We start from the raw sequence: 24,820 nt of genomic DNA on the forward strand, positions 1-24,820 counted from the left end.
ATCATTTCAATTAAACCTCACCTCAGCCTCCTCCCTTCATCAGAAAACACTCCCAGCCTATCCAATTCTTCCCCACCGCCACAATGCTCTAACGCTGGAAACATCCTCATCAACCTGCTCTGTACCATCTCTCACGTGATCACATTGGTTCTGGCATGTGGGGGCCAGAACTGAGTGCCGTGCTTTAGCTGTGGTCAAATGTGTGCTCTCGCCAGTCACAAGAATTGTGTCCCTGGTGACACAGATAGACAGGGTGATGACGAAGGCGCTTGGCAGGCCTGACTTCAATGCATAGACTGGGGTAGCAAAATGCAGGGGATGGAAATGTGGAGCTGGTTTAAGGAACAGATGTTGCGTGTCCATGATAGGTATGTCCCTGTTAGGCAGGGAGGAAGTGATAAGGTAAGGGAACCGTGGTTTACAACAGAACTCGCATCTCTTGTTACTAAGAAGGAGGAGGAGGCTAATGTGTTGATGAGGCAAGATGGTTCAGATGGGGAGGTGGAGGGTTACAGATCAGCGAGGAAGGATTTAAAGAGAGAGTTAAGAAGTCTTTAGCAAATAAAATAAAGGAGAACCCCAAAGCTTTCTATAGGTATGTGAGGAAAAAAAGGATAATTAGGGTAGGAATAGAGCCAATCCAAGACGGAAGTGGGAAGTTGAGTGTGGACCCTGTGGAGATCGGAGAGGTGCTAAACAAACATTTCTCATCGGTTTTCACTTAAAAAAAGGAGAATATTGTAGAGGAGAAGAATGAGGTGCAAGATATTAGAAAAGAAAGGATCAAGGTTAGTTACGAACAGGTGTTATCAGTTCTAGAAGGAGTGAAAGTAGACCCTGGGCTGGATGGGATTTATCTGATGATTCTCTGGGAAGCGAGGGAGGAGACAGCAGAGCCTTTGGCTTTGATATTTGAATTGTCATTGTCTGCAGGTTTGGTACCTCAGGACTGGAGGATTGCAAATGTTGTTCCCTTGTTCACGAAGCGCAGTAGAGATCACCCAGATAATTATAGACCGGTGAGCCTTATTTCTGTTGTAGGAAAGGTTTTGGAAAGGATTATAAGATATAAGATTTATAATCATCTCGCAAGCAACAATTTGATTTCAGATAGTCAACATGGTTTCGTCAAGGGCAGGTCGTGTCTCACAAACCTCATTGAGTTTTTTGAGAAGGTAACCAAGCATGTAGATGAGGGTCGGGCAGTTGACATGGTATACTTGAACTTCCGTAAAGCCTTTGATAAGGTTCCACATGGTAGGCTGTTGGAGAAAATACAGAGGCATGGACTTGAGGGTGATTTAGCAGTTTGGATTAGAAACCGGCTTTCTGAAAGGAGGCAGCGAGTGGCGGTTGATGGAAAATATTCAGCCTGGAGTCCGGTTACTAATGGTGTGCCACATGGGACCACTGCTATTTGTCATTTGTTTATAAATGACTTAGACGCAGGCATAGGTGGATGGATTAGTAAATTTGCAGACGACACTAAAGTTGGTGGGGTAGTGGACACTTTGGAAGAATGTTACAGGTTGCAGGGGGGCTTAGATAAACTGCAGAATTGGGCTGAGAGGTGGCAAATGGAATTCAATGCAACTAAATGTGAGGTGATGCACTTTTGAAGGAATAAAGGAAGGCAGAATTCTGGGTCAATGGAAAGATTCTTGGTAGTGTGGATGTGCAAAGGGATCTGGGCGCGATGTACAGCGATCCCTGAAAGTTGCCACCCAGATGGATAGTGCTGACAAGAAGGCATACGGTGTGTTAGGTTTCATTCGTAGAGGGATTGAGTTCCGGAGCCACAATATCATGCTGCAACTATACAAAACGCTAGTGCGGCCACAGTTGGAATATTGTGTACAGTTCTGGTCACATGGTGTGGAAGCTTTGGAAAAGGTGCAAAGGAGATTTACCAGGATGTTGCCTGGTCTGGAGGGAAGGTCTCACGAGGAAAGGCTGAGACTTGAACTTGTTCTCATTGGCAAGAAGGCTAAGAGGGGATTTGATAGAGACATACAAGACGATCAGAGAATTAGAGAGGGTAGACAGTGAAATTTTTTTTCTAGGATGATGACGTCAGTGTGTACGAGGGGGCATAACTACAAATTGTGGGGTGATAGGTTTTAGACAGATGTCAGAGGCAGGTTCTTTATGCAGAGAGAGGTAATGGCGTGGAATGCTAATGTAGTTAACTCAGCCAAATTAGGGAGATTTAAACAATCCTTGGAAAAGCACATGGATGATTTTGGGATCGTGTAGGGGGTCAAGCTGAGAATAGTTCACAGGTTGGCGCTACATCGAGGGCCGAAGGGCCTGTTCTGCGCTGTATTGTTCTATGTTCTAATAGTCAGTGCAGCCAGTCCAGGAGTTGGAAGATTTGAAGATTTTATAGGGAGAGGCTGGACAGGCTGGGACTTGTTTCCCTGGAGTGTAGGAGGCTGCAGGGGTGACGTTACATCGGTTTATAAAGTTGTGGCATGGAGGAACCGGTGTTGGACTGGGGTGGACAAGTTAAAAATCACACAACACCAGGTTATAGACCAACAGATTAAACCTATCTGTGGAGACTGGTACAATTATATAAATTTAATGACATTTGATCAAGTACGTGGATAGGAAGGTTATAGAGAGATGTAAGCAAACATAGGCCAATGGGACTAGATCAATTCAGCGAACTTGGTCACCATGAATGAATTGAGCTGAATGGCCTGTTTATGTGCCGTGACTCTAATGATCCTGGTTTTCCCACATGGAACTGGCTGTTTACTCCCTGGGACTAGGAGACGTTGCTGTGTGTTCATTTATTAACTAGGCCAAACGAAACTTCAGGCGATAATAAAGATAAATTCATCAGTGACTCAACAACCAACTTCTTCCATTGTGGACAAGTCACCTTATTTCACAGGAAGTTATTCAAAATGTGTTTCTTAAGTATTATCGAAACATGACTGATTTTAATTGGCTGAGAAAAATCAGACATTTTCACCGTTACAGTCCCATGTGGGTTAGTTTGATCTTCATCAGCTACATTTAATGAATTGAATACTGATTGTAGTTGTATAGATACATTTATAACGGGGTGGCACAGTGGCTCAGTGGTTAGCCCTGCTGCCTCACAGCACTGGGGACCCGGGTTTGATCGCTTCCTCAGGCGACTGTCTGGGTGCAGTTTGCATATTCTCCTTGCGGCTGCATGGGCTTCTCCCCTCTGTCCAAACGTGGGTAGGTTCCGTGGCTTGGCTGCCCAGGGATATCCAAGCTAGGTGGATGAGCCATGGGAAAACCGGATAGGGGATTGGGATGGTCTGGGTGGGCTGCTCTTCGGAGGGCCAATATCAACTCCATGGGCTGAATGGCCTGCTCCCACACTTTTGGGGATTCTATTACTTTATGAAATTGATTTCAGTTTTATGATAGCTAATCTAGTCTCACCTTCTTGCTGATTAGTATGAATTAATTTAATAGGGACTATCCTCAGTACACAAGCTCTGCTCTATCTAGCATTTTTAACAGTTTCCAGCATCACCTCCCTGCTCTTATATTCTCTGCTGAAATACCTCGCTGAGCTTCCTGTCCGTTCACCTTCAGGGATCTGCGCACGTCACTCCAAGTTCTCGCTGGTCCTCTACACTTCTCAGTATAAGAACAAAGAAAACTTATAATGCAGGAACAGGCCCTTCGGCCCCTCCAAGCCTGAGCCGATCCAAATCCACTGTCTAAACCTGTCACCCAATTCCTAAGCATCTGTATCCCTCTGCTCCCCACCTCCTCATACATCTGTCCAGATGCATCTTAAATGAATCTACTGTGCCTGCCTCTACCACCTCTGCTGGCAACGCGTTCTCGATGCCCACCACCCTCTGTGTGATGTACTTGCCGCGTGTATCCCCCTTAAACTTACCATCTCTCACCTTGAAAGTGTTTCCTCTCGTTACTGAATCCCTCACCCTGGGAAAAAGCTTATCTCTATCCACCCTGTCTGTACCCTTCATGATTTTGTAAACCTCAATCAGGTCCCCTCTCAATCTCCTTTTTTCTAATGAAACAATCCTAACCTACTCAACCTCTCTTCATCGCTAGCACCTTCCATACCAGGCAACTTCCTCGTAAACCTTCGCTGCACCCTCTCCAAAGCGCCGGACTGATTATTGTGCAGTCCCTTGCCCCGGTGTCCCCCGCTCTCCTAGCTTCACTACCTCCAGAATGAATTCCATTGGCCCCCGTTCTGCCTGTTGGTCTAGTCGATGAACATCCTGCAATCTGCGACTTCTTTCCTGATTTCCCACCGCATGGCCAACTCCAGTGATATCGACAAACACCTTCATCATGGCCCCGAGCTGAAGTCTAAATCCTTGATATGCACACCAGGAAAGCGAGGAACACCACAGGAAACAGGCAGGGAGGAAGAAGTGAGGACTGCAGCTGCTGGAGACCAGAGTCAAAAGGTCACACTCCTGATGAAGAGCTTATGCTTGAAATGTCGACACTCCTGCTCCCCGGATGCTGCCTGACCAGCTGTACTTTTCGACAGTGGAGCTGGGCAGCGAGACGAGGTTCACTGCTGGCTGGAGGTAACAGCAGCAGAATCCAGTTTCTGCTGCGCTCGCAGGTGAAGTCGCTGGTGTCTCAGGAGGTTATGCGACTGAGCGAATCCTTTCCCGCACACAGAGCAGATGAACGGCCCCTCCCCAGTGTGAATTTGCTGATGTTTGAGCAGATTCTGTTTACTTTTGAACTTCTTCTCGCACTCAGAACATTGAAAGGGTCTCTCGTCGGTGTGAACCAGTTGGTGAGTGGTGAGATGGGACGACTGAGTGAATCTCTTGCCACACAGGGTGCAGGTGTACGGTCTCTCCCCAGTGTGAACTCGCTGGTGGATCAGAAGGTCAGACAAATCAACAAATTCCTGTTTACACTCAGCACAGGAGAACGGCCTCTCTCCGGTGTGAACACGATGGTGTCTCAGCAGGTGGGATAATCGAGTGAATCCTTTCCCACAGACAGAGCAGGAGAATGGCCTCTCCCCACTGTGCGTGTACTGGTGTTTAAGAAGATGCTTCCTGCTTTTAAATTTCTTCTCACAGTCAGGACATCCAAAAGGTCTCTCGTCGGTGTGAACAAGTTGATGTGTCAGGAGGTAGGATGAACTAGTGAATCCCTTCCCACACACGGAGCAGATGAACGGTTTCTCCCCGGTCAGAGCGCGTTGGTGATTCAGTAAATCCTTCTTACTTTTAAAGCTTTTCAAGCAATCAGAACATTTAAAAGGTCTTGCATCAGAGTGAACAATTTGGTGTGTCAGGAGATGCGATGACTGAGTGAATCCTTTCCCACACACTTTGCAGGTGAATGGTCTCTCCCCAGTGTGGCTGCGCTGATGGATCAAAATATCCTTCCTGCTTTTAAAACTCTTCTCACAGTCAGAACATTTAAACGGTCTCTCATCGGAGTGAACCTGCTCATGGGTCCGGAGGGTTGATAAAGCGTTAAATCCCTGCCCACACACTGTGCAGGTGAATGGCTTCTCCCCAGTGTGAACGTGCTGGTGTGTGTAGAGGCTGGATGACTGAGTGAATCCCTTCCCACACACTGAGCAGCTGAACGGCCTCTCCCCAGTGTGGCTGCGTTGGTGAGTTTCCAACCCTGACGGGTAACGGAATCCCTTCCCACAGTCCCCACATTTCCACGGTTTCTCCATCATGTCACTGTCCTTCGGTCTTCTCTGACTGAAACGGATGTGCCAGGCAGATCACTTGGGACGGTCTCTCTCTCTCTCTTCGCTGTGGAGAGTGTAATTATTTTTCAGGCTGAGTAACTGGTTAATGCCCTTTCCTCAGTCAGTTCACTGGGAACACTCTCCCTCACGTGTGTGCGTGTGTCTCGGTGCTTTTGCACTCACACTGATGTTTATATTCTTCTCTCACAGACTGCGTGTCCTCTTCCCCACACTCAGTGACGAGTGATATTCAGATCCCGATGAACTGAGTGACTCGGTCAGATCTTGATGTGTTGATTCTGGTCTGTCCATACAACCCTCGGAATATCCTGAAAAAGGAGTTTAAAATGCAATAATTAGAATATGAAATAAACAAACAGAGCATTCAGTTCAGTTACTTGGCAGTTTTTACTTTCCCTCCTGTTCACCGCATTCTCAGCCAACTGATATTTCTGATCCTTTTCCCTTCTCAGGCTCCTGTGGATGACATTATCCGTTCACACAACCATTTCCAGAATAACCTGTAGCCTGAGTCTGTCAGAGCCCTCTCCAATGTGTGAATTCACTGGTGGGTCTGCAGAGCAAGTCATTCAGATAATCACTTTCCAGACTTAGTGCAGCTGAACGCTATCTCCCTCGAGTGAACCCGCTGGTGCCTCAGCAGATTGAGTGAATGAATCTCTTCCCACACTCCGTGAAGGATCATGGTCTCTCTCCAGTGTGAACATGTCGATGGGATATCAGCATTTCCCACAATCTGGACATTGAAAAGGCCTCTCCTGAGTGAACAGCAAGGTGCACGGTGCACAAACCCCTCACCACACTCTGAGCAAGTGAATGGTCTCACCCCACTGTGACCGTGTTCGTGAATTTCCAGTTCAGACAGGAACCTAAATCCTTTGCCACAAACCCCACGGATATCACATGGGGTTCTTGGGGACCGGAAGGTTGTCTGATGCCTCATTCACACACACAACGCAAACGTGTTTTTTCCCAGACATGAATGAGTTTTCTCCCCTCCCATGTTCAGATCTGCTGACATTCAGTTTGTGAGAAACTGAGCAAACCCTGATTTGATGCGAGGTTTGAATTTTCCCGATAACATCCCGTGAAATTGGTTTAAAACAGAAAAAAGGAAGAGAGTGCCGACAAAACAAAAAAAAAATCAGGTTGTGAAATTGAGCTCCATGAATCCAGTAATTAACAGGAACGGCACTCAGACAAGGTGAGAATGGAAGTTGCTGAGGTAATGTAATAAATAGCCATCAGGGAAGGGTAACTGCCACTAGGTTTTGATTGGACAAGACTTTGGCCTCTAAGGGAGCACAGGGAGAAAGAGAGAGAGAGAGAGCGCGAAAGCGATAGAGGCTGCAGAGTATGATTAGATTAGATTAGATTCCCTACAGTGGGGAAACAGGTCCTTCTGCCCAACACGTAAACACTGACTCACCAAATAGTAACCCACCCAGACCCATTTCCCTCTGACTAATGCAGCTAACACTAGGCAATTTAGCATGGCCAATTCACCTGACCTGCACATCTCTGGATTAACATACAGCATTACAGCACAGTACAGGCCCTTCGACCCTCGATGCTGTACCGCCCTGTCAGACCAATCTGAAGCCCATCTAACCTACACTATTCCACGTACGTCCATATGCCTGTCCAATGACGACTTAAATGTACTTGAAGTTGGTGAATCTACTACCGATACAGGCAAAGCATTCCATAACCTTACTACTCTCTGAGTAAAGAAACTATCTCTGACATCCGTCCTATATCTATCACCCCTCAATTTAAAGCTATGCCCCCTCGTGCTCGCCGTCCCCATACTTGGAAAAAGGCTCTCCCTGTCCACCCTATCTAACTCTCAGATTATCTTGTATGTCTCTATAAAGTCACCTTCAACCTTCTTCTCTCTAACGAGAACAGCCTCAAGTCCCTCAGCCTTTTCTTATCAGACCTTCCCTCCATACCAGGCAACATCCGAGTAAATCTCCTCTGCACCCTTTCCAAAGCTTCCACATCTTTCTTATAATGCGGTGACCAGAACTGTACACAATACTCCAAGTGCGGCCGCACCAGAGTTTTGTACAGCTGCAGCATAACCTCCTGGTTCCAGAACTCAATCCCTATAATAATAAAAGCTAAAACACTGTATGCCTTCTTAACAACCCTGTCAATCTGGGCGGCAACTTTCAGGGATCTGTGTCCCTGGACACTGAGATCTCTCTGCTCATCTACACTATCAAGAATCTTACCATTAGCCCAGTACTTTGCATTCCGGTTAATCTGACCAAAGTAAATCACCTCACACTCGTCCGCATTAAACTCCATTTGCCATCTCTCAGCCCAGCTCTGCAGCTTATCTATGTTTCTCTGTAACCTACAACATCCTTCGTCACTATCCATAACTCCACCGACCTTAGTGTCATCCGAAAATTTACTAACCCACCCGTCTACGCCCTCAACCAGGTCATTTATACAAATGACAAACAGTAGTGGACCCAACACCGACCCTTGCGGTATACCACTAGTAACTGGACTCCAGGAATAACATTTCCCATCAACCACCACCCTCTGTCTTCTTTCTGCAAGTCAATTACTGATCTAACTACTGCTATATCTCCCACAATCCCATTACTCTGCATTTTGTACAATAGCCTACTGTGGGGAACCTTATCGAAAGTCTTGCTGAAATCAATATACACCACATCAACCGGTTTACTCTCATCTACCTGTTTGGTCACCTACTCAAAGAACTCAATGAGGTTTGTGAGGCATGACCTACCCTTCACAAAACTATGCTGACTATCCCTAATCAAATTATTCTTTTCCAGATGATTATAATTCCTATCTCTTATAACCTTTACCAACAACTGAAGTAAGGGTCACTGGTCTATAATTACCAGGGTTGTCTCTACTCCCCTTCTTGAACAGGGGAACCACATTTGCTATCCTCCAGACTTCTGGCACTATTCCTGTAGACAATGACAATTTAAATATCAATGCCAAAGGCTTGGCAATCTCCTCCCTGACTTCCCAGAGGATCCAAGGATAAATCCCATCCGGCCCAGGGGACTTACCTATTTTCACATTCTACAGGATTTCTGATACCTCTTCCTAGTGAACCTCAATCCCACCCAGTCTAGTAGCCTGTAGCTCAGTATTCTCCTCAACAACATTGGCGTTTTCTAGAGTGAATACTGTCGAAAAATATTCATTTAGTGCTTCCCCTATCTCCTCTGACTCCACACATAACTTCCCACTCCTATCCTTGATTGGCCCTAATTTTACTCTCTAGGAGAAAGTGAGGACTGCAGATACTGGAGATCAGAGCTGAAAAATGTGTTGCTGGAAAAGCGCAGCAGGTCAGGCAGCATCCAAGGAGCAGGAGAATCGACGTTTCGGGCATAAGCCCTTCTTCAGGAATGAGCAGGGTGTGCCAAGCAGGCTCAGGTAAAAGGTAGGGAGGAGGGACTTGGGGGAGGGGCGTTGGGAATGCAATAGGTGGAAGGAGGTTAAGGTGAGGGTGATAAGCCGGAGAGGGGATGGGGACGGAGAGGTCGGGAAGAAGATTGCAGGTCAAGAAGGCGGTGCTGAGACCGAGAGTTGGGACTGAGATAAGGTGGGGGGGAGGGGAAATGAGGAAGCTGGAGAAATCTGCATTCATCCCGTGTGGTTGGAGGGTTCCTAGGCGGAAGATGAGGTGCTCTTCCTCCAGGCGTCGTGTTGCCATGGTCTCGCGATGGAGGAGTCCAAGGACCTGCATGTCCATGGCGGGCATCGCCAGACCATGGCAACACGACGCCTGGAGGAAGAGCACCTCATCTTCCGCCTAGGAACCCTCCAACCACACGGGATGAATGCAGATTTCTCCAGCTTCCTCATTTCCCCTCCCCCCACCTTTTCTCAGTCCCAACCCTCTGACTCAGCACCGCCTTCTTGACCTGCAATCTTCTTCCCGACCTCTCCGCCCCCACCCCCTCTCCGGCCTATCACCCTCACCTTAACCTCCTTCCACCTATCGCATTCCCAACGCCCCTCCCCCAAGTCCCTCCTCCCTACCTTTTATCTGAGCCTGCTTGGCGCACCCTCCTCATTCCTGAAGAAGGGCTTATGCCTGAAACGTCGATTCTCCTGCTCCTTGGATGCTGCCTGACCTGCTGCGCTTTTCCAGCAACACATTTTTCAGCCCTAATCTTACTCTCGTCGTTCTTTTATTCCTTGAATACCTATAGAAAGCCGTTGGGTTTACCCTGATCCTATCCGCCAACAACTTCTCATGTCTCCTCCTGACTCTTCTGAGCTCTCTCTTTAGGTCTTTCCTGGCTACCTTGTAACCCTCAAGTGCCCTAACTCAGCCTTCACATCTCATCCTAACATAAGCCTTCTTCTTCCTCTTGACCAGAGATTCCACTTCCTTCGAAAACCACGGCTTCCGTGCTCTACAGCTTCCTCCTTGCCTGTCAGGTACATTCTTATCCAGGATACACAGGAACCTTTTCTTGAATAAGCTCCACATTTCTAATGTGCCCATCCCCTGCAGTTTCCTTCATCATCCTATGCTTCCTAAATCTTTCCTAATCGCATCATAATTGCCTTTCCCCCAGCTGTAACTCTTGCCCAGTGGTATACACCTATCCCTTTCTATCACTAAAGTAAACATAACAGAATTGTAATCGCTATCACCAAAGTGCTCACCTACTTCCAAGTCTAACATCTAGCTGGGCTCATTACCCAGTACCAAATCTAATGTGGCTTTGCCCCTTGTTGGTCTGTCTACGAACTGTGTCAGGAAGCCCTCCTACACACACTGGACAAAAACTGACCCATCTATAGTATTCGTACTATAGAGTTCCCAGTCAATATTTGGAAAGTTGAAGTCCCCCGTGATAACTATCCTGTCTCTCTCACTCCTATCGAGAATCATCTTTGCTATCCTTTCCTCTACATCTCTGGAACTATTCAGAGGCCTATAGAAAACTCCCAACAGGGTGACCTCTCCTTTCCTGTTTCGAACCTCAGCCCATACTACCTAATTAGACGAGTCCCCAAACATCCTTTCTGCAACTGTAATACAATGCCACGCCTCCCCCTCTTTTATCATCTTCTCTGTTCTTACTGATTGTGGGAGGAAACCGGAGCATCTGGAGGAAACCCATGCAGACACAGGGAGAATGTGCAAAGTCCACACAGTTGCCCGAGTATGAGCAGAGAAGAGGAAGCAAGGTGGGAGAAAGAGAGAGAAGCAGGAGGAGAAAGCAAGCAGGAGCATTGGAGAGATGGGGGCCATGTGTCAGTGAGATTTGTGCAGAAGCAAGGGAGGTCACATGTGTGAGTGGGATAAATCAGCAGCAGATAGCTGGGAAATGGGCAGTGACTGAACCCTCATTCAGCTATTACCAGAGGAAACAATGATAAACGATCACATCCAGTTAAAACACTCATTGAAGGTGGAGGAGGTTAAATGATCAGGGAGGAGAGGTATGAAACACAGCACGCATGCACATGAGTTAAGATCCACCGTAAAGGGTCACACCAGCCCCAGACCCATGAAACACAGCACAGCAAGACAAGCCAAAGGTGTGCAGGTTGTGTGGATTGGCCATGCTAAATTTCCCATAATGTCCAGGGATGTGTAGATTTGGTGGATTAGCCATGAGAAATGTTGTTACAGGGATAATTGGGTCGGGTTGGGAGGCAGTGAGTCTTGGTGAGATGCTCTTTGGAGAGTTGGTGTGGACTTGTTTGGCCGAATGGCCTGTTTTGACACTGTAGGGATTAGTTTTTAAAAATAAGGATTGAATTGCCTGATGAATGCTCAATAATACTCACTTCTGAAACAATTTCATCATTACGAAATGGAAAATCTCCTGCTGGATCCTGCGGCCGGGAATATGGCAGAATTGGAATCAGAGAAAAACTTCTGAGTTTTGAAACCCGCCATTCCTCTGTAAGAAGAGGTGACAAAAGAAAATCAGGGTCAGTCTTAGAAATTCAGAAGAGACGAGCATTTCTCCTGGTTGAGGGGTAAATGTCCACCTGGAAAATGAGTTTCGAAAATTCATTACCAGCAGTTCAGGGCAGGCAATTACTACATGAGGGATGAAGTATTTTAGTGGCAAGGTTACATTACGGAGGGTGGGTTTGAGAGATTTGATTGACGAGTCCCAGTTAAGGATGTTTTTGCTTCTTAGAATTAGAATTAGCATTCCCACAGTGTGGAAACAGGCCCTTTGGCCCGACAAGTTCACACTGACGATATGAACAGTAATCCACCCAAACCCATTCCCCTACCCTAAAGTTAATCCTGACTAATGCCACCTAACTTATACATGCATGGATACTGTGGGACAATTTAGCATAGCCAATCCACCTTAACATACACATCTTTGGGCTGTGGGAGGAGAATGTGAAAACCCCACACGGACAGTCACCCCTCCCCTCCAAGGCTAGAATCGAACCCAGGTCCCTGGCGCCGTGAGGCAGTGGCACGAACCACTGAGCCACCGTGCCACCCATGCTGCCAATCCCGTTCTTCTAAGGAGTATTTGGATAGCAGGGCTTCGGAATGCAGGAAGGAGAACATTGGAGGAGTTGACTGACTCTTCAGCAACAACAGGAAAACCCTCAGTAACAACTTTCAGTAACAATAGGCGTCAATGGCGGGGTAAGTACCCAGCATCCTCCGCGCCTACGAAAGTCCTCCACCCACATCACGTGGGGGATGGAGCGGATGGGGACAAAGGGCGGGACAATGGGAACGGGGCGGGGCGAAGGGGGGCGTGGCGTGGTGAAGGGGGCGGGGCGGGGCGGGGCGGGGCGGGGCGGGGCGGGGCGGGGCGGGGCGGGGCGGGGCGAAGGGGGCGCATGCGCAGTGAAAGCGACGGCGGTGGGCCGAGACGCTCCTTGGCCAAACCCTGCGGGGGGAACCGGTACCGGGACCCGTAACGGCTGCGGAAACCGCTCCGACTCAGAGGCGGGCACCTTGGACGAGAAGCTGCAGGTCAGTTCGCTGCGGCTTCGGGCCGTCTCCCCGGGAACGGTCCGAGGTCAGCAGCCGCCATCTTGGCCGGGGATCCGGGCGCATGCGCGGGGACGCGGCGGCGACGTCAGGACGCGGGGCGGGGCCGGTGACGTGTAGGTCCGGGGCGGGGCCGGTGACGTGTGGGTCCGGGGCGGGGCGTTGAGCCGTCGAGCCCCGGGCCGGGTTCGGTGACGTCATGACGCCCATTGTCCTCGAGCGTCAGTCTGGTGGCTGTGCAGCATTTCTTGCAGAAGTTTGCAATGAGATGCAACTGAAATGTTGTGTTAACAAAGTCCTGCAATGTGTGTGTGTGTGAAGTCTCTCCTCTTTTACCATGGGCCGGGGCTCACTCCAACAGACACACACACACACACACATGTGAAGCCCAGAACTGTTTCCCCCCCCCAGCAGGTTACATCCTGGAGTGACCTTTAACAGGAGGTGCCCGCCCAGCTCCGGCAATGCGGCTGTCTCTCTGTGCCCCCAATGTTCAGACTGATTCCGATCCTGAAAAAGTGGCCAAGCAGAGGCTGACAGCCGACTCTCTACCCACGGGGATGGTCTCAACCAGCACCTTGGGTTCATCTCACACGCCAGGTCACCCCACTGCACAAAAGACTCACACTCCAACAGACCCCCCCCCCACACACACTCCAACAGACCCCCCCCCCCACACACACACACACACACACACACACACACTCCAACAGACCCCCCCCCACACACTCACACTCCAACAGATCCCCCCCCACACACACTCCAACAGACCCCCCCCCACACACACTCCAACAGACCCCCCCCCACACACTCACACTCCAACAGATCCCCCCCCACACACACTCCAACAGACCCCCCCACACACACTCCAACAGACCCCCCCCCACACACTCACACTCCAACAGATCCCCCCCCACACACACTCCAACAGACCCCCCCCCACACACTCCAACAGACCCCCCCCCACACACACACACACACACACACTCCAACAGACCCCCCCCACACACTCACACTCCAACAGATCCCCCCCCACACACACTCCAACAGACCCCCCCCACACACTCACACACACACTCCAACAGACCCCCCCACACACACACACACTCCAACAGACCCCCCCCACACACACACACACTCCAACAGACCCCCCCCACACACTCTCACACACACACACACACACACACACTCCAACAGACCCCCCCCACACACACACACACACACACTCCAACACACACACACACATTCCAACAGGCCCCCCCACCCCCCCCCCACACACACACTCCAACAGACACACAATCCAACAGACCCCCCACACACACACACTCCAACAGACCCCCCCCACACACACACTCCAACAGACCCCCCCCCCACACACACACACTCCAACAGACCCACACACACACACACACACACACACACTCCAACAGACACACACACACACACACACACTCCAACAGACCCCCCCCCACACACACACACACTCCAACAGACCCACACACACACACACACACTCCAACAGACCCCCCCACACACACTCCAACAGACACACACACACACTCCAACAGACACACACACACACTCCAACAGACCCACCCACACACACACACACTCCAACAGACCTACACACTCTCACACACACACTCCATCAGACCCACACACACACTCCAACAGACCTACACACTCTCACACACACTCCAACAGACACACACACACTCCAACAGACCCACACACACACACACACACACACACACACACACACTCACCTTCTCCCAGGCTTATACTCTTCACTCACTCCTACACATATACACACTCTCATATCCCCCGCACGCACACAGACATATACATTTGTGAGGTGATTTTGTACTTGCAGAATAACATTTTATTTTACTCAAAAACTGCGTGAATCCATGTAAAGGTCTGTAAATCCCTTTTTTAGATTAGACTCAGTCTGAACATTGGGGCACAGACAGCCTCACACAGGGCACCTCTCACCTTCAATGCATTATCTGGGCCAACATGACACCTATTGTTAAAGTTCACTTGAGAATGTAACTTTTGAAAAAAATGTTCTCTGATTTACATATGAAAGAACTCAAATCAACATGGTCATTCTAAAAGATGAGAAACTTTAACACACAATCCAGGTCTTTTTCAATATATAATTTCAGTTACATCATACTGTAAACTTTTGCTAAAAAATCTGTGTCCTCTGATCTAATACCCCATGAGGAGAAAGTGAGGTCTGCAGATGCTGGAGATCAGAGCTGAAAATGTGTTGCTGGAAAAGCGCAGCAGGTCAGGCAGCATCCAGGGAACAGGAAATTCGACGTTTCGGGCATAAGCCCTTCATCCTGATGAAGGGCTTATGCCCGAAACGTCGAATTTCCTGTTCCTTGGATGCTGCCTCACCTGCTGCACTTTTCCAGCAACACATTTTCAGCTAATACTCCATGATTAAAGGAGCAGCGCTCCAAAAGCTGGTACTTCCAAATAAATCTGATGCACTATACCTTGGGGTTGTGTGATTTTTAACTTTGTCCACCCCAGTCCAACATCAGCACCTCCAAATCAGTCCAACCGATGGCAGTGAGTGAGTGTTAAATTACAACACTTAAAAAGATATCTGTATGGGTGTGTGAATAGGAAGGTCAATAATTTGAGGGATTGAACAGCTTTCCCCTTATCTTCATACCCCAAACCCCACTAGACCTTCTCATCATTTCGGCTGCTACCACACGCAACCCATTTTTAGTGACTAATGAAAAAGTGCTGCAACTTGGAGACAAAAATACAAATTGCTGGAAAATCTTAGCATCTGTGGTGAAAAATCAGAGTTCACATTTTGGTATGAGTGACACCTAATAGTCCACAATATTTGATCAGAGTTCGAGACAAAGAAAAACCTGCAGGTGCTGGAATCCAAGGTGGACAAACAGGAGGCTGGAAGACCACAGTAGGGCAGGTAGTATCAGGAGGTGGTGAGGTCAATGTTTCAGATGTAACCCTTATTTTACCAGGCTGGCCTCCCCCTACACCACTGTGGATCCAACGGTGTTTTTCTCTCTCTCTTTGGGATCTACTCCCACCTATTGCTTATTTCTCCCTGCATTCCACCCCCCCTCCCCTCCCCATTACCTTATCTTCTGTACAAACAGCAACCCTTTCCTAGCTCCCATTAATTCTGAAGATGGGTCACTCAACCGTGATGCTCACAGAAACTACGCTTGATTTGTTTTGAGATAGCCTACCTCAAGGAAATTTGCAACTGGGCAGATGGACTGCAGTCCGTATGTTGCTCTGCCCCTCTACAGTTATAAGACCGTAAGGCCATAAGAAGCAGGAGTGGAAAAAAGGCCACTCAACACATTCCTGATGAAGGGCTCATGCCTGAAATGTCGATTCTCCTGCTCCTTGGATGCTGCCTGACCTGCTGCGCTTTTCCAGCAACACATTTTCAGCTCTGATCTCCAGCATCTGCAGTCCTCACTTTCTCCATTCAACACATCGAGTCCACTCCGCCATTCAATCATGGCTGATGGGTATTTTAACGGCACTTACCCTCACTCTCACCGTATCCCTTAATTCCTTACGAGATTGGGAATTTATAAATCTCTGCCTTGAAGACGTTTAACGCCCCGACCTCCACTGCGCTCCGTGGCAATGAATTCCACAGGCCCACCACTCTCTGGCTGAAGAAATGTCTCCTCATTTCTATTCTAAACCGACCCCCTCTAATTCTAAGGCTGTGCCCATGGGTCCTAGTGTCCCCGCCTGACAGAAACAATTTCCCAGCATCCACCCTTTCTAAGTTATGCATTATCTTGTAAGTTTCTATGAGATCTCCCCTCAACCTTCTCAGCTGTAATGAATACAATCCCAGTATCCTCAATCGTTCATCGTATGTTAGGCCGACCATTCCAGAGATCATCCGTGTGAATTTCCGCTGGACATGTTCCAGTACCAGTCTGTCCTTCCTGAGGTGTGGGGCCCACATTTGGATACAGTATTCTAAGTGCGGCCTAACCAGAGCTTTATACAGTCTTAGTAGCACATCGCTGCTTTTACATCAGTGTGTGTGTGTGTGTGTGCAGCTGTTGTATCTGCGCAGTCACATGGGAAGCTTAGGGACCAGGTGGGTCTGTGGGTTGAACACATCGGGTGAGCACAGGATTCCGTTCACCCGGTACAAACACTCCCTTCCAGTTGGAATGACAAGTCCACTGTGTACAGGAAACCCATTGGGAGCTCCCCACTTTGTTATATGTGCATAGGAGTCAGTTTAGCTCTGTTGGCTCACAGAGTGGTGTGACGCCAGCAGTGTGGGTTCAATTCCCATCACCGGTTTGAGGTTCCAACAAAGGACTCTCCTTCTCAACTTCTCTTCCCTGGCCTGAGGGCCACCGGACTTCAGGTTAACACACCGCCTTTCGCAACTCTCTCTCTCGAATGAGAGAGCAGCCCCTATGGTCTGGTAAGACCACACAGGGATTACAGAGGATCAGTGGGGATCTACAGGAACCAGAGATGGGCTGCTGAGCCCACAGCGCAGAGGTGTGGGGGTGGGAGGTGGTGGGAAACAGGGAATCAAGTGTCCGGGGAAACCAGGGGAGAGCTATTCGAGTGTAAGACTGAAGAACTGGTAGTAAGCCTCCCCCTCCCGCCCCCCCCCCCCCCCCCCCCCCCCCCCCCCCACTCCACAACAATGAAGTTTTGTTGATGTGTTCTGCAAAATACTTCCTCCTTCAGTTTCATGCTCCTTCATGATTTCATTTCAGAGTGGACCTGCCACAGTCAACAATGTGCACATCAGTGAGAATTGTCAGTGGAGATTAATCAGCACTTTCTCGTTGGAGATGTTCAGCAGTGCAGCCTTTCAGAGACTGAATTGTATATCTGCTGCCGTAGGTCCATTGGCAATCCAAGTAAAAGTTCACAATTTTACTGTGAAATATGTTTACACGATCTTTTTGAATCAAGGGGAAAAGATTTCAGACTGAGCCCTACCAAATCAGCAAGACTGGACAGAATATTAACCCCTGGGCAGTTACAGGGTTGTTCATGGATGCTGCAAGGTTCACAGGCAACAGCAGCAGACCCAGAACCCAACCTTCACTTCTGAACTGGCTGATATCTCAGCAGGTATCACAATGGAGTGAATTCCCTCTCTCTCTCACACACACACGGTACCCACTTTCAGGATGTTACTCTACAGAGAGCTTCTGAAGAAGGGGGCACTGGACATAAAATGTTGACCCTGTTTCTATCTCCACAGATGCTGCCAGACTTGCTGAGTTTCTCCAGCAGATTTGGATAACTCCCTAACACCTCTTCCAAGAGGCCGAGCAGATGAATTGTTTCTCCTGAGTGTGACCTCGGTGGTGTGACAGGAAATGGAACAACGGAGTGAACCCTTCCGCACAAACCAGGAAGGTGTATGGTCTCCCCACTGTGTGGTCACTGTGTGACCAGCTCGAATGATTGAATGAATCATTTCCCCCACCCGGGCCAGTGAACCCCCTCTCCCCCGTGTGAACTCACTGGAGTATGGTGAGGGTGAGGGGGTGGGGGGAATAAATAGTTGAATTTTTTTTCACGGGAAATGCAGTTTTGCAGGGTCTCTCCTCAGTGTGAACTCTCTGAGTAAATCCCTTCCCACATATGGAACAGATAAACAGTTTCTCTCCAGTGGGACTGTGTCAAAGGCTTTCCAGTGAATCCTTTCCTACAGTGTTCATATTTCCAAGGTTTCTGCCTGGTGTCAGTGTTTTTGCGTTTCTCCAGCTTGGAGAATCAGTTGAAGCCCTGAACTCACATACCCTCCCATGTGTACTGGGGCTCCCTGCTGGGAGCAGTGTGATGGAGGGGTTTTTCACTCTGTGAAACTGGTTAAAGCTCCTTCCACAGTCACCGCTGAACTGCAACCCACTAACTCAGATTGTGTGTGTGTCTCTCAGCAATTTTCACTGACATTTGAACCATTCTCCTGCAGACAGAGCAAACATTTCTCCTTTCACTTTCAAAGATCAATGGGATTCCAGTCCTGATCGATTTAAGAGGCTCTGTTAATGTTATTGAGTTTCCAAATCATGAACCCTCCCCTTGTAATGTCCTGCGAAGGAGTTTACTCAAGTCAACACTGTCAGCCGAGGTTAGGACTTCAGAACAGACCATTTTAGTTTTCAGGAAACATCTTTCCTTCCTTGTTCTTGAAAAGCTGTAAATCGCAGACAGACAAGGAGAGACAGACAATTCCTTTGTAGCTGAGTTTCTGTGTGCATTACAAATGCAGAATTATTCAGTGCAGAACAATACTCTCTCTGAGTGAAATCAGTTTGGAATCAGGTTGTATTCAGTTTGGAACAATTGGCGAATCTTGCTCTCCGACCTGGTGTCCAGATAAACTCCTGTCATACCTGTAAGGGACAGCAGGGAGAGGGAAATGGACAGGAAAGTACTGAACTGAGTGCAGGATTACACACAGCCCTCTTTCTTAACCCTGACACTGTCGGGTGTGGTGAGTCAGACTCTACGACACATGACAGAATGATCAGCTCAGTCTGAAGGGCTTCTCTCGACAAAGCATTGGTTTAATTGACTTTGTAACCTTTGCTTTTGTGAATGCGATGGCTTCATATTAAAAATATCCTTAAACGAGAGCAGCAAAAACAAGAGAATCCAACCGTTCAGCTCCTGATTGAGAATTATTTCATGGAGGAAGAGCCAGCGTTTATTGTCTATCACCCATCGCCCTTGAGACGATGGTGGGGAACTACTGCTGCAGTCCATGGGGCACTGGGGTTCACTCATGAACTCCCTGGTGTGTGTACACGCTGGCTTACCCAGTGAATCTCTGCGCGGTACAGGGGAACGGTCTCTCCCTGATGTGTACTCCCTGGTGTGTGTACACGCTGGCTCACTGCCCAGAGACAACAACAACAATATTGAACCAAACGGTACTATGTCAAGGCACACTGTTGTTGCTGTTGTCTCTGGGCAATGAGCAGTCCCAGTCTGAATCAAAAGGTTGAACCAAAGGTGCACCAAATATAAGTGCACAGACTGGGACTGCTGTCAAGATTCAACAACAACAGTGTGCATTTATGTAGCACCTTTTGGCTCAGACTGGGATTGCTCATTGCCCACAGAGACAACAACAGTGTACATTTATATAGCGCCTTTTGGTTCACAACAGCATTGCTCACTGCCCAGAGACAATAACAACAACTCGGTATGTATTTATATAGCACCTTTTTGTTCAGACTGGGACTGCTCACAACACACAGAGACAACAACAAGTGTACATTTATATAGCACCTTTGGTTTCAGACTGAGACTGCTCACTGCCCAGAGACGACAACAACAACAGCGTGCATTTATATAGCACGTTTCAGTTCAGACTGGGACTGACCAGAGACAACAACAACAACAAAACTGTACATTGATATAGCACCTTTTGATTCAGACATTGACGGCTCATTACCCAGAGACAACAACAACAACAAAACTGTACATTGATATAGCACCTTTTGATTCAGACATTGACGGCTCATTACCCAGAGACAACAACAACAAGGTTGTGCATTTATATACCACCTGTTAGTTCAGACTGGGACTGCTCACTGCCCAGAGACGAGAACAACAAAAACAGTCTGCATTGATATAGCAATTTCTGGTTCAGACCAGGACTGCACACTGCCCACAGACAACAACAATATTGTGTGCATTTATATAGCATCTTTTGATTCAGACTGGGACTGCTCACTACCCAGAGACAACAAGAACACAGTGCATTTATATAGCACCTTTGTGTTCAGACATGGACTTCCCACTGCCCGGAGACAACAACAACAACAACAACAACAACAGTCTGCATTGATATATAACCTTTTGCTTCAGTCTGGGACTGTTCACTGTCCACAGACAACAACAACAACATCGTGCATTCCTATATCACCATTTGTTTCAGACTGGGATGGCTCCACTGCCTAAAGACAACCGTGTGCATTTATATAGCACCGTTTTGTACAGACTGGGACTGTTTACTGCCCAGAGACAACAACAACAGCATGTATTTATATAGCACCTTTTGCTTCAGACTGAGACTGCTTACAGTGCATAGACAACAACAACATTGTGCATTGATATAGCACCTTCTGCTTCAGTCTGGGATTGCTCACTGCCCAGAGACAACAACAACAACAACATTGTGCATTTATATATCGCCGTTTGGTTCAGACGGCAACTGCTTATTGCCCTGAGACAACAACAACAAGTGCGCATTTACATAGCGCCTTTTGGTTCAGACAGTGACTGTTCACTAACCAGAGACAACAACAACAGTCTGCATTGATATAGCACCTTCTGCTTCAGTCTGGGACTGATTACTGCCCAGAGGCAACAACAACGTTGTGCATTTATGTAGCAACTTTTGTTTCAGACGGGGACTGCTCAATACCCACAGGCAATAACAACAGTTTGCATTTATATAGCGACTCTTGGTTCAGACCGGGACTGCTCAATACCCAGAGACAACAACAACAACATCAGTCGGTATTGATATAGCACCTTTTGGTTCAGACATGGACACCAAACTGCCCAGAGGCAAACAACAAGTGTGCATTTATATAGCACCTGCTGAAAATGTGTTGCTGGTTAAAGCACAGCAGGTCAGGCAGCATCCAAGGAACAGGAAATTTGACGTTTCGGGCCAGAGCCCTTCATCAGGAATGAATCCTGCTCCTTGGATGCTGCCTGACCTGCTGTGCTTTAACCAGCAACACCTTTTCAGATTTATATAGCACCGTTTGGTTCAGACTGCAACTGCTTACTGCCCAGAGACAACAACAGTCTACATTGATATAGCACCTTTTGATTCAGACTGGGACTGCCCACTGCGAACAGACAAGAACAAGTGTGCATTTATATAGCACCTCTTGATTGAGACTGGGACTTCTTCCTACCCAGAGATAACAACAACAGAGTGCATTTATATAGCACCTTTTGATTCAAGCTGGGACTGCTCGCTGCCCAGAGACAACAACAAAACTGTGCATTTATATAGCAGCTTTTGACTCAGACTGGAACTGCTCACTACCCACAGACAACAAGTTTGCATTTAGATAGCAACTTTCGGTTCAGACTGGAACTGCTCACTGTTCAGAGACAACAGCAACAACAACAACAATGTGCATTTATATAACACCTTTGGTTCAGACTGTGACTGTCACTACCCAGATTCACTAACAACAGTGTGCATTTGTATATCATCTTTCGGGTAAGACTGGGACTACTCACCACCTAAAAACAACAACAGACCAAAGAGTTTGAAGAGGCAACAATGTGTGCAAGACCTGCCCAAGAACAGAGCACGGGGGGGGGGGGGGGGGGGGGAGGGGGTGGGGGGGCTCCTCTGCTCCAACAGGGACTATTGACAACACGAGCTGATGACCCTCGCTATACTGAAGGAGCCAGCCCCAGGCAAGAATCCTGAAGTGAGGAGAGGAAACGAAGGAGGCAACTGCAATGCAGTGACCCAGCAATCCATCCCCCTCCACCCGGGAAACCAGTCAGTGGAGAAGGAGGGAATGACCGGCTCAAGGGAAGCAAGACTGGAATAGATAACCACTTCGGGACCCCATGCTCCACAACACCATGGGAGGTGGCAGCTGTATGATGGACACACCAGCAGCTCCTCTCCTGGGGAGGATTTGCTGAGGGATGGCCGTCAGCAGAAAGGAAATGATGGGGGGGAGGGAGAAGTAGGAGAGGAGCACTCCTCAACCTGAAAATGGTGAACATCGCGACCTGCCCTGCAAAACCCAACTTGCAGCACCATTATTTCAGCTCTCACTCCTGGGGACTTGTTCATAGCCAAGTAGATCCTGTCTGTGAATAGAGTGGTGCTGGAAGTGCACAGCACTCAGGCAGCATCCGAGGAGCAGGAAAATCAATGTTTCAGGGAAGAGCCCTTCATCAGGAATGCATCGATTCCTGACGAAGGGCTCCTGCCTGAAACACCGATTTTCCTGCTCCTCGGATGCTGCCTGACCTGCTGTGCACTTCCAGCACCACTCTAATCTTGACTCTAATCTCCAGCATCTGCTGTCCTCACTTTTGCCTAGATCCTGTGTGCGGTTTTAAAGAGGTGATGATAGTTTCCAGACCAATTTTGCAGCAGGAATTGTGGATATTTTAAAAATGAATTCATTAACCTAACGATTGGGATGACTGAACAAGACGTGAATGAAAAACATTGACTTACAAAGATTCGGCCTGAACTATTCAGATCCTTTGTTGTGATTCAAAACAAAATGCTTCAGAACAGGGGCTGTGGAAGTTACGTCAAAATTGATAGCAAGCACTTCTGTCCCTGATGTTAAAGCAACATGAAAACTATCAAACGTGGGCATAAATGTTTCTGAAACATAAACGGATGTGAATTTACACCTTAACCATTTGTGGGAAATTTACCCGAAGCTTAAACAGAGAATCAGAAGTTAACAAAAACAATTGTTGAATAGTTTAGGCCATTCCTGAATTTCGACTAAAAATAGTCAAAATTCATCTGAAGATATAGTGAACGTGTCAGCTATCTGAGACTGGGCAAAGATTAACATCAAAACAATGCCACGTAGCAGGAAAAGAGTAAGGAACTTTTTTTTTAGATTCCCTAGAGTAAGGAAACAATCCCTTTGGCCCAGCCAGCCCACACCAACCCATTCCCTTACCCTATATTTACCCCTGACAAATTCAGCTAACATTTTGGGGCAATTTACCATGGGGAATCCACCCTAACCTGCACATCTTTGGACTGTGGGAGGAAACCCACGCAGACACGGGGAGAATGTGCAAACTCCACACAGCCAGTCGCCCTGAGGCTGGGATCGAACCTGGTGCTGTGAGGCAGCAGTGCTAACCACTGAACCAGCGTGCACCACCCCTTTACTTTAAGATTAGATTAGATTCCTTACAGTGGGGAAACAGGCCCTTCGGCCCAACAAGTCCATACCGACCCTCCAAAGAGTAACCCACCCAGACCCATTTCTCTCTGACTATTACACTTAATGTGCACATCTTTGGACTGTGGGAGGAACCCATACAGACACGGGGAGAATGTGCAAACTCCACGCAGACACTCACTCGAGGCTGGGATCGAACCTGGCGCTGTGAGGCAGCAGTGCTAACCACTGAGCCACCGTGCCGTCCCTGGAATAGATGCCAAATAAAATTTATAAAACAAATAAACCTATTGCATTAGAGCTCAGAATCCTGTCTGAACGATATTCTAAGCGTTGGGTATAATATTCTCCAGGGCTCATGAATGTGACAGGACAGCAGCTAGAATGGGAGGTGTATGGAAGTGACTGAGAGTCAGAGAGAGAGTGAAGGAATGAAGCACCGACTGGGAATTGGGATGAGCCACCTTGGATGTGGTACATTTGCCAGCCCATTGCTGATGGACATTCCAGTGAAAGGGAATTGTAGGAGACACTTCTGAATGGGAAGCTTCTGTTGGAGCTGTTTGTCTCCTCGTCTATCAACTGTTCAAGAGAAGTGCTTTTAACCATGTGACCACGTCTGGGGGAATAACCAACCATCTGCAGACGGACAACTTCAGATGGGCCTGCGCCAGAAAGTTAAGTCCAACGTCACCACCTTCTGCCGATATACCATTTGTTTTTTGACTGAAATAGGCTGAGAAGGTGAAGTAAGAGACTAACGTCGGAATGAGAAAGACACCCTGCACTTAACCGATCGCACGAATTGGCCTCCAGTCCGACACAGAGGGTGAAGTGAGGAGTGTGGCTGACAGATTTGACCCAGTGACATTGAAGCAAAGGGGATAGATTTCCAAGTCAGGTGATTTGGAGACCTGGGAGTGGTGTTCCCGCGTGTGTGCCCCCTTTGCCTTTCTGGAAAGCAGAGGTCGTGGGACTGGAACATGCTATCTCAGGAGCTTTGGTCAATTGCTGATCTGCGTTCAGTTCAACATCCCAGCTTCTAACAGACATATGAATTGAACTGAATTGAATTTATTGTCACGTGTACCGGGGCACAGTGAAAACTTTTGTCTTGTG

The 24,820-nt window shown here is 48.1% G+C and overlaps 1 protein-coding gene across 1 annotated transcript; it reads right to left on the reverse strand.

The window, feature by feature from the left end:
* Nucleotides 1–3,006: 3,006 nt before the first annotated feature.
* LOC132828607 (gastrula zinc finger protein XlCGF26.1-like) lies at nt 3,007–12,795 on the reverse strand. Its single transcript, XM_060845659.1, has 3 exons — nt 12,704–12,795; nt 11,552–11,667; nt 3,007–6,042 (listed from the first exon to the last, which is right to left on the reverse strand). Exon 3 carries the CDS (start codon nt 5,696–5,698, stop codon nt 4,553–4,555), a length of 1,146 nt encoding a protein of 381 aa, XP_060701642.1. The 5' UTR covers nt 5,699–6,042; nt 11,552–11,667; nt 12,704–12,795; the 3' UTR covers nt 3,007–4,552.
* Between the last annotated feature and the right edge of the window lie 12,025 nt (nt 12,796–24,820).

The sequence above is a fragment of the Hemiscyllium ocellatum genome, chromosome 27 (assembly GCF_020745735.1).
Source record: "Hemiscyllium ocellatum isolate sHemOce1 chromosome 27, sHemOce1.pat.X.cur, whole genome shotgun sequence".
Lineage (NCBI taxonomy): Eukaryota > Metazoa > Chordata > Chondrichthyes > Orectolobiformes > Hemiscylliidae > Hemiscyllium > Hemiscyllium ocellatum.

Bases quoted from the DNA above. Each gene is read 5' to 3' on its own strand.
- LOC132828607 (XM_060845659.1), bottom strand. From the start codon at position 5,698: ATGATGGAGAAACCGTGGAAATGTGGGGACTGTGGGAAGGGATTCCGT.